Source organism: Lutjanus erythropterus, chromosome 15 (genome assembly GCF_056507025.1).
Source record: "Lutjanus erythropterus isolate fLutEry1 chromosome 15, fLutEry1.hap2, whole genome shotgun sequence".
NCBI lineage: Eukaryota > Metazoa > Chordata > Actinopteri > Lutjaniformes > Lutjanidae > Lutjanus > Lutjanus erythropterus.
Genome location: NC_139331.1, coordinates 17493058 through 17504008, shown reverse-complemented (window position 1 = coordinate 17504008; position 10951 = coordinate 17493058). Strand labels below are relative to the sequence as shown.

Genomic DNA, 10951 nt, shown 5'->3' with positions numbered 1-10951 from the left:
CTTGCTTGTGTTAAAAAGTACAGTGAAATATGTTGTCAATAAGTATATAAAAACTTTTCACTGACTTTTCCATACAAAATGTCATTATATAAATTAAAAGTGTATTTAAAAATCTATAACTGAAGTTGGAGCATATCTGGTGAACAAAGACGTTTAATCAGTTGAATTCAATGACTACCAAAGTGAAAGATATGTAGATGATTTTCAGGCAATTCCCGGCCAGCTAACGAAAGGGAACTGATTCTGAGGGGGATACAGAATCTGGCAATACACTGGTCTCGTTATGATTGGCCTGGCTGGTCGCGTTAAACGTAAAAAATCAAAATAAAAGAACAGACAGACACGTTTAAATCACACCAACGCTGTATTTTATTGTGATTTAACAAAATCTCAGAGATTCCGTGGCCTTCATAAAACGCTTCAAGACTAACCTGATCCCACCTGTTTGCTAACGCACTAGATTGGAACGTGTCCAGATGGGAACCTTAATTAGTGAACTCTCGCGATATTTCTACGCGTTGTTCTTAAATTTTGCACGTTGTACAGACTATTTATATGCCATAGCGTGTCAACGCAGTGGTTAAGCTCTGCTTAGGGTTGGGGGCAAACACCACCATGTTATGGCCAGGGAAAGAACATGATTTTAGTTAAAATGATCACTCTCGCGAGATGTTTTACGGGTCTGGGTTTACCATAGACACAACCACTGCAAACCAGTTCGCTGCTGCAAACTTGATGCAATAGCTCGTGAAGCGGTCCACCAATCACATGAAAGCGCAGTCATAATGACCCGGATGCAGTCCTGTAGCATTTCCTTGTCAAAACAGTTGGTCGATAGTAGAAATATCCGAGTTGCCTAGTTTTTACTGTAACAGCATATTGTTTTTATAACAACCATGCCGGGCCCTGACAAAGAAACAGACCTGACGGAGAGAATCGAAGCGTTTCTGTCCGACCTGAAGCGTGGAGGGAGCGGTACGGGGCCGCTGCGGGGCTCGGCGGAGACAGCCCGAGAAACGACAGCTCTGCTCCGCAGGATCACAGCCCAGGCACGGTGGAGCAGCGCAGGTGATTCATGCTGCTATCTTTTTTTTCTTCATTTACAGTTTAACTCAGACATAACAGCAGTGAAGGTAACTTGTATGAAAGCCGTCACTGGACAGAGTGGACACGTGTCAAATATGTTGTGACTGTTGCAGCAGCTGTCAGACGTGTGGTCATAACTTTAATGCTTTATTGTAACTGTTAATTTTACAGATAGAGATAGTGTTTCTAATAAAGATTAAGTAGACTTAGTTTCCAATGTAAGACAGATCACTCAAATTAGATAAGAAGAAAATAGAGCTTTATTCATCTCAAAGGTAATTTTGTGCTCAATATATTATACACTGTAAAATAAGTCTGTATATAGTATTCAAGTTGGACATCTATGTGAAATATATGTGTGGAGGAAAACTATATATGCATACAAAATAAATGTGGGTGCAAAGAAAATCTGATTGCAACACGCGAATAAAAATACAGGTTGACAGTGCAATAAAACTTACTGACATCTTTATCATAAAATGTATGACTGCACTGACATCAAGAAAACATTCATGACACACCTCTAATGGTCTCATGACAGCCATGTCAAAACTACTTATGACAGTGTAAGGTAATGTTAACAAAGTTTGATAATTACACCTCCTCTGACATGTTTATGACAGGTTATGTTGTCTTGATTATAATGATGTCAAGTTGTTTTAACAAAGACATCTCAAACAATGTCCGCTTTCCATTAAAAATGTAATAACTGATTGAATGCCTCTTAATGTCAACAGTCATAAACATTCGTGAAGTCTGTCATGTCACAATTTTTTTTGCTAATTAAAGACAATCAGTAAACTGTACAGGAAGATGCATCTGTGTTACTATGTGTCAAATGTTACTGCTTACAAATTATACACTCATGTACAGTATGAATGAAAAAGAAAAATTAGTATGTCACTTTCAAGATGCTTTGCAGGTTGGAGATGTGATTTGAACAGTAAGAACAGGAGGATGAGTTCAAGGGTCAATTTTATCTTATTTCCACTAAAATTCTTCTCTGTTTCAGGTGATTTGATGGAAATAATCCGGAAAGAGGGGAGAAGAATGACTGCCGCCCAGCCTTCAGAGACCACTGTGGGTAACATGATCAGACGGGTGCTGAAGATCATCAGGGAGGAATATGCCAGGTGAGGAGACAGCTGTTAAAGCCAGTCACTGTACACAAAAGGTTATCGATTCAGGTCGCTGAATATATACACACTCACATGGACCAAGGTCAAAAGTCAGTGTTGTCTTTCTGCAAAAATGTATCAGCTTTGCACAGTTCTTCTGTCTGTGAGCTTGTTTGTTCTCTGTTGTTTTATGCAGATCTCGAGGTAGCAGTGAAGAGACAGACCAGCAGGAATCTCTCCACAAGCTGTTGACCTCCGGAGGACTCAGCGAGGAGAACTTCAGACAGCATTTTGCCCCGCTTAAAGCAAATGTCATTGAGGCCATCAATGAGTTGCTTACCGAGCTGGGTATGATTTCATTTTTCTTTTTAATAAGCAGGTCATTTATTGATCGGCTAAAATTAGATAGTCATCAAATTCGGTGTTTATTCTCTTCTCTTTTTCAGAGGGAACAACTGACAACATTGCGATGCAGGCACTTGAGCACATTCACTCCAATGAGGTCATCATGACTATCGGCCGCTCACGCACTGTCGAGGCCTTCCTCAAAGACGCCGCACGCAAACGCAAGTTCCATGTCATCGTGGCGGAGTGCGCCCCCTTCTGCCAGGTAGCTCAAACACATCACAGATACAAGAAATGTTATTTAACCTTTATTTAATCAGGAGTCTGGCAGCCACATGGTTCAACAACGTGTTCAATAAGAGCAGTTCCAGATTATTTAGATCATTTTTCATGTCATTCCAAGCTGAGGGAGCAGCATATATAAACACCCTCTTTCCCAGTTCGGTATATACAAAAAAAATTATATGTTTGTGCAGGAAAACACAACAGTGTGGTGTAACTGAAATAAAAGATTGTTATAATTTTCAATTTCATTGTTCACCTCAACCAGGGACATGAGATGGCAACCAGTCTCTCAGAAGCCAGCATTGAGACAACTGTGATCGCAGACGCTGCCATATTTGCCGTCATGTCTCGTGTGAATAAGGTATTTGACACCACAGACGACTTTGAAACAGTTGAGTCAGAGCATGTCGGTCAACGTGTGTGTCGGTCTCTTTCTGCAGGTCATCATTGGTACGCAGACGGTCCTGGCAAACGGAGGGCTGAGGGCGGTCAACGGGACGCACACACTGGCCCTTGCAGCCAAGCACCACTCAACACCTCTGATTGTTTGTGCTCCCATGTTCAAACTCTCTCCTCAGGTAAGGGGACTCTCTGATCTGCCAGATACTCATCATTTCTGTAGATACCAAAAAAAAAATAATGAAACTATATTTGTGTATTTAGTTCCCAAATGAAGAAGACACCTTCCATAAGTTTGTCTCTCCACATGAGGTTCTTCCCTTCACTGAAGGTAACTCTGACATTCCTAACAAAATGCTTGATCTTCATCTTTTTAACATCAGCTTTTAACAACATAGTTCAGATTATTTGAAATGGAGTTGTGTGAGGTACTTATTTACAGTCAGTGTATTACCTAGAGTAGATGGAGGTCTGCATGCCCTGAGCTTGGAGAAGGAGTACTGTGGACAGTTTCAGCAGATAAACATATTTTAGCCACTTAAAAAGGACACCTAAAAAAAACACTTTATAATACTCTATATTTAGAATATTTCCATTACTTTACTTTGCTGTGGGACAGTTTTTTGCAGAAGGAAACTGCTATAGTATTATCGCTATCTCCAGCGACACCAGTAATTTTAGAAGTAATTTTACCTTCCAGGACACAGAAGTGGTTGATCTATGGCTGCCTCGTTCGGTTATAACACAAAATAAGACTAACAGAATGAGGCAGCGGTAGACCACCAGCACCTGTGTCCTGTGAGGTAAAATTACTCTTTTTGCAAAAGGACTCTGGTTGAGCGTGAGAGCGATATTTGTCTAAATGTAATGGCCCTTTCCCTTCAGAAAAGGCTGTCTGACGGCAAGGTAAGGTGGTGAAAATTTTGTAAGAATAGCATACACCAATGGTATTATTTTTTTTTAAGTATCTAAAATAGGTTTTGCTGCTGACCCTGTCCACAGCAGTACATTGCTTAGCTTCCTACACAGGCACCCCTGCTGCTTCTCCAAACTGGGGTTTGTACCAATCAACATGTACCATAGTAGGTAATACACTGACTATGGATAAATACCTCATACAACCTCATTTAAAAAAATCAGAACTATCCTTTTAAGCCTTTCAAATGTTCCTCTTTTGGAGAATATTATCCTCAAGGTAATTTTCTGAGGGTTTTACCATTTGCCATTTGTATTTCAGGTGAGATCCTCTCAAAGGTGAATGTGCACTGTCCAGTGTTTGATTATGTCCCACCTGAGCTAATCACACTGTTCATCTCTAACATTGGAGGACACGCACCATCATACATCTACCGACTGATGAGTGAACTTTACCACCCAGAAGACCATGAACTTTAACCAATGTAATTAACAAATAAATGAAATGAAATGATGGATGCAGTGTCCTTTGTGTCTCTTTTTAAGAGGTACAGTATGTTGTTCCTTAGGGAATGTCCCTGAAACTATGGCAAAATTCTTTTTTATTCCATACAACGAATATTTTACAAAATGTTAAAAGATTTCCATGTAATCAAACTGATCAAAAAATCTAAATGCACGATTTTTATTCTCTGCTGTGTTTCCTTCATTTGAACAGTTGCTTCACTTCCACTTGACCAAACTATCAGCACAGAAACACTGATATAAGTAACTGAAAAAGGATTAGTAACTCGGCAAGAGGCTGATCAGTGCTCATGGTACAGATAAATATATAGAAAGAGAGATTTCTTTGATAAGAAGTATTCCACAAAATTATTGTGATGTCAAGCCAGCAGTGTTCAGCTGAATTATCCATGAGAAGTGCTGAGTGTGGTTGTTGTAGTTGCAGGTGTTCTCCAGGTGGAGGCGGTGTAGACGCAGCAGAGCAGCAGGTGTGTGTGAAGGTTTTTCATGTGAATAAGAAGATGAAGAAGCAGCGACAGAGCTGCTGTGTGATGTTTGAGTGTGTGTGTGGTGACAGTAGTTTAATAATGAGTGTATAAAGACTGGGTCCCGCTGAGTTACTCAGGCTGAACTGCAGCGTCTATTCTCAGGTGCGATCCCACTACTGAGCGACACGGGGGCTTTGACCTGCTCCGTCTCCGACCTGGGCCGGTATACCCCTCCTTAGACGACCTGGTGGTCCCGGGCTCCCCCAGGATCACCATATCGATACCGAACTTAGTGCGGACACCCGATCAGCACAGTCCACTGCAGCTCAGAGCTCCTGAGCTCAGTCGATCCGCCAGCCTCAGCCTCCCGGGAGCTTGGATTACAGGCGCGCGCCACCGCACCCGGCGATCAACTCACGAGCTCATCGGGCTTCTGAGTTGGACTAACGTGACGTCATCAGGGAGCGCGCATCAGCAGTAGTTTAACACGTTATATTCGATCTGATCTGATCATAAATCAGCCGAATTGTTTTAATGGTTGTGTGATGAAACGTCACATGAATGACTGTCAGCAGTCAATCAGTCAAAGTCAACAACAGACACAACTACAGAGTCAAAACAATCAGAAACAAACACATCTAAATGTCTCACTTGTCCAAATCAATGTCATGTCCATCACATTCATCAACTGCCTGAGATTATTTGGTCTATTAATTGACAGGGGCCATTATCCAATCAAACACAGTATCACTGACAGGACAACCTGAAAAGAATAACAAAGTAATATGAGAATTAAAAATCACAACTCAACAGAAAATCATCCTGTTAGAGTTACACCATAAATCACAGCTGTTTTACAACTTTGTAATCTGTTACAAAAAAGAGAGAGAGAGAGAGAGAGAGAGAGAGAGAGAGAGAGAAGAAAAAGGGGTTATCAAAGTGAAACAGCTCAAACAAACAAAAACATTTTACTAATTTTACACAGCAGTTTTCCTGTCAGAAAGTAGTAAAATATTTGAACAACTCCTATGCCATAAAGCCTCAGACAGAAATATTTCAGCTTGATAAAAACAATAAATTCTTTATTTATCTTTCAAAAATCCATCTGTAGGAAGAAGCAACAATCAACCTGTGGGACCTTCTGTGCCATGAAGACAAGTTAGCAGGATGGGCCTCTGTGGTTTTCTTTGTTTTTTTGCCCGTTACAACAGGCAAACTGACAAAAAAGTAAAACCTGTACAAGACACCACAGAGGTTGAAACTTTTCTCTGCAGTAGACCTGATGTAAGCCCCCGTGCAGCCAGTGTACCAACTTTTAAGTATTTTCTACCCGGTGATTTTAAAGAGCTGTTTACGTGCCATTAAACTGCATGTGATTGAGCCTCAGTGAAAATTATTTTACCCCTTTTTAATGATCAAACAGTCCATGTACTAACAGTGTGGGAACAAGCAGCAATCATCCTGCGTTTTGGCATTTTGGCTGGTGTGAACATACAGAGTCAAGTTAGGCTGCTGAGACTTTGTGGTTTTTTGCCCTTTTGCAGTGACAACTGACTGAAAAGAAGCAGTGATGGGGAAAAAATCTTTTTCTGGTGTGGTTCAGGTGTTTTAACACCTGAAACTTTATAAACCAAACTAAAGTTATAGTTCATTTATTTATCTCTGAACAGCCGTGAGTTCCATGTTGGGATGAAACACTGCGGCCTGATGACACTTTACAGAGAAAACAACATGTTGGTAAAAGAGCAGAGCTGAAGAATGAGATGGATTTTCAATGTGAATGTGTAAAATCATCTGTCAGTGGGTTCAGACAGCAGATCAGAAACATCATATAAACTGTCTTCAGACCAAAATCATACAGACAAGGAATATTTCACTTTGGTACAACAGCATCAAACCCCTGCAGATACTTGTCTGTTGTAACATCTGGAGGCCCTCTATGTTTTTGTCTTGTGTTTTCAACATTTGAACAGTTGCTCCATTTTCACTAGAACGAAACTATCAGCACAGAAACACTGATAAAGCTGAATGGAAAAGTGTGTTCATGAGTTTCTCACAAGGAGGCAGTTTAATGTTTGTAGTTGTAGTTTGGCTCCACCTGCAGGACATGATGAGAAGTGCTGAGTGTGGTTGTTGTAGTTGCAGGTGTTCTCCAGGTGGAGGCGGTGTAGAAGCAGCAGAGCAGCAGGTGTGTGTGAAGGTTTTTCATGTGAATAAAAAGATGAAGAAGCAGCGACAGAGCTGCTGTGTGATGTTTGAGTGTGTGTGTGGTGACAGTAGTTTAATAATGAGTGTATAAAGACTGGGTCCCGCTGAGTTACTCAGGCTGAACTGCAGCGTCTATTCTCAGGTGCGATCCCACTACTGAGCGACACGGGGGCTTTGACCTGCTCCGTCTCCGACCTGGGCCGGTACACCCCTCATTAGACGACCTGGTGGTCCCGGGCTCCCCCAGGATCACCATATCGATACCGAACTTAGCGCGGACACCCGATCAGCACAGTCCACTGCAGCTCAGAGCTCCTGAGCTCAGTCGATCCGCCAGCCTCAGCCTCCCGGGAGCTTGGATTACAGGCGCGCGCCACCGCACCCGGCGATCAACTCACGAGCTCATCGGGCTTCTGACTTGGACTAACGTGACGTCATCACGCAGCAAGCTGAAACTGCAGAGATGCAGGCTGATCCTGGATCTTTTGTCAATACTAAAACTTTTTAATGTCTGATTTGATCTGACCATAAATCAGACGATTTGTTATCATCTTTGTGTTGAGTGATGAAAGTTCACATGAATGACTTTCAGCAGAGTCAAAGTCAGCAAAAGACAAAACTAAGTAAAAATACAAAACAAACACATCTTTATGTTTCACTTGTTTAGTGGTGGAGTAAGTATTCAGATCCTTTACTTCTGAAAAAGTACTAAAAAAAGTCCTGCACGGAAAATGTTAAGTAATGTGTAAACATTAAAAAGTTCTAAAAGTAGAAACACTCAGAAAAATGTCCCCTGTTACTCCAATAATAATAATACAGATTATTATTATTATACAGATTATGATAATTCAGTATCTCCACCAGATGTAAACCTGGAGGGGATCATGCGATCGCTTGCAAGCATGTGTGTGTGACTATCAGACCTGGAGCTGGTCTGCAGTGAATCTCAAATATTACTGGACCCATCAGCCTGTTTTGCACATACATGACTTCATGAGCCCTGGTATCACTTGTATCACCTGTGTTTTATTTTACATCAGTATGGCTGCTCTGAAGAAGGTCTATTGAACATAAAGATGATGCCCCTTTTGATAAACCTGCATCCTGTCAGCCTCCATCTCTCTATTGTCTTTATTCATCACACCGATAACGGACGAGTAAAGAGATCCTGGAGTTTACTGGAGTGCACAGAAAACCTCAGAACAACTACTAAATGGACCTTGAGGTAAGAATCACACCTCACCTGCTGTTTTCTAGAACAAGAACAAACTTTATGCCCTTTGGTTAAAATAACAGTCTTCTGTTCATCTTCTCTTCAGGCAGTGGAGAATGTACTTTTATACATGTGCTGCACTTAAATACACATGAGATACTTGCACTTGGAGCCTGACTGATATGGGATTTTTCAGACCCAACCCAGTTTTAGAAGGGAAAAATTCACAGATTATCAATATTTGCTCTGAATTGTGCACCAATTTTGCACCGATATGAGTGTGCAAAGTTATTCAGAAGGCTGTTATTTAAAACAAATAACTTTATTGAATATTACATATTCTATTTTCTATTTTTTTTTTAATAAAGAGGTAAAACAAAAAAAGAAAAAACACCAGTACCGTTCATGAATGTTTCTTGCATCATTTTCTACATTGCATGTTTTGTAGAAAAGTATTATTGGTGCATATAGACTGATATTGATTTATCTTCAGTAGGCCCATATCAGGCCAAAATCCTCTACCTGTACTTGACTATTTCCAATTTATGAAACTTTGTACTTCTACTTCACTACATCTCTGAGGTAATTATTGTACTCTTGTACTGGACTACATTTGTCTGACAGCTTTAGTTACTTGTCAGATTACAATTTTTCGTACCCTTCATGTCCAGTGAAAACCACATATCTCCTACTTCTTAAACCACATAAGCCCTTTGGAAAATGCAGCGTCACAAAGCTGAAAACAAGTCTGTTTTTTCTGTCACCATGACAAGTTGATTTTTCAGAGATACATGGTTCTAACTGGACACTGATGCTACAAACATGATCTTGTGAAATATGATGATTTGCTATAGATGAAATTACTCAATAGAATATGAAGTAGTTAAAACTTTGACAGGAACCATTTTATTGCAGAATGGCTACTTGTCCTACTTAAAGTAAATTTATCAAATTATACTTAAATACTTCTACTGAGTATTTTCACAGTGAGTAATACTTTGTATTCAGGTGAATGTGATTAAGGAAGAAGAGTCACTACAGGGATACCAGGAAGGTCTTTTTTATTGAGTTTGATTACACCAAATGTAACAGTGAACTGGTCAAAAGGAGTGGAGGGAGTAAATGAACAAATTATGGATCACATTGTTCACATTTAAGGCAGAGATATCACACTTTCAGGCTATTTTATCTCTTTCATGGAAAGAATAATAACAGTAATTAAAGCATTTTTATATGACAGGACCTGTGCTCATGTATCAGCTCATGTTATCTGTAGAATCATAAGATCCCTTTTCAACGGTGTGATCAGGGCTTTATAAGAGTTGGGTTTTGCATTAAGTGATACTACGAGTGAATGGCAGTAAGGCTACAGTAAAAGAACCACTGGGTGTATGTTAGCTACATCAGTCAGTGTCTAATCAGACAAATAAATAAAACACTCTTAATGGCACTTACTGAAATGTGCATAAATCTTAAGGAGTGGAACAGTCACATGTGATTGTTCTGTTACTGTATGAACTGCAACTGTGTGCATAAATTGAAGAACGTCTCATGAAGGCCAATGCAGAAATGACATTATGATCACAACATATACGCACTATTTAATTTCAATATAAAAATAAAAATGATTCAGCAATTTGCCTCACAGATACTCTTTGATTTTTAGAGACAAGCAATGATTATATGAGCATTAAAAATGTTGTGCTTTCTGTTCTTTCGTCAGCAATAATAAATATTCATTTTAAACTGTTTTAGTCAGGATTCTTGTCTTTACATTTTAATTTCTAGCTACAAACATGTTCATTCATTCATTGTGCTCTGTAAAACATTTCAATGTACTATTTAATGAATACTGACTTCAAACAGAATAATAGATAACACGCGTTACTGTGAAGTAAAATAACCTGCATGTATATGTCTGCATTTCCATGTTGATTGTAACAGTTTTGAATAATAAAAAAAGTTTAGAGTAAGAAAATAAAATTCTACTTATAGTGTTTGGCACAAGTTGAAGTAACTTGTCCTCTGACGTCTGCACATGGTTTGTTCTGTGTGATGTCATATAAATACTGGCTGTTAAAGGGATAGTCAGAATTTTTTGAAGTGGGATTGTATGTGGTATTTATCTATACTCAGTGCATTACCAACAATAGCTAGCATTCGAAATGTTTTGAGAAGTGGAGAGGAGTACCAGCACAGAAGCTAAGCTAAGCTAAAGTGTAGTTTAGATACTTAATGTAATGTAGTATTTGGAATATTTTCACCACTTTACCTTGCTGTCAGACAGCCTTGTCTGATGGGAAACTTCTGTTATTTAAGTCAAATATCGCTCTCTCCAGACCAACCAAACTCCACAGGCAAAATTAGTAATTTTACTTCAAAGAACACAG

At 39.7% G+C, this 10951-nt stretch overlaps 1 protein-coding gene across 1 annotated transcript; it reads left to right on the top strand.

The window, feature by feature from the left end:
• Window positions 1–791: 791 nt before the first annotated feature.
• Window positions 792–4666, top strand: eif2b2 (eukaryotic translation initiation factor 2B, subunit 2 beta). The gene is made up of 8 exons (XM_084737318.1): window positions 792–1068; window positions 2099–2219; window positions 2401–2552; window positions 2651–2814; window positions 3100–3195; window positions 3275–3412; window positions 3498–3564; window positions 4471–4666. The coding sequence occupies exons 1-8, from the start codon at window positions 897–899 to the stop codon at window positions 4626–4628; spliced, it is 1068 nt and encodes a 355-aa protein (XP_084593444.1). The 5' UTR covers window positions 792–896; the 3' UTR covers window positions 4629–4666.
• Window positions 4667–10951: the final 6285 nt, after the last annotated feature.

Excerpts from the sequence above, each read along its gene's own strand:
- eif2b2 (XM_084737318.1), top strand. The coding sequence starts at position 897 with ATGCCGGGCCCTGACAAAGAAACAGACCTGACGGAGAGAATCGAAGCG. Across the intron at positions 1,069-2,098 it reads GGCACGGTGGAGCAGCGCAG|GTGATTTGATGGAAATAATC; the intron begins GTGATTCATGCT and ends TCTCTGTTTCAG. Across the intron at positions 3,565-4,470 it reads GGTTCTTCCCTTCACTGAAG|GTGAGATCCTCTCAAAGGTG; the intron begins GTAACTCTGACA and ends TTTGTATTTCAG.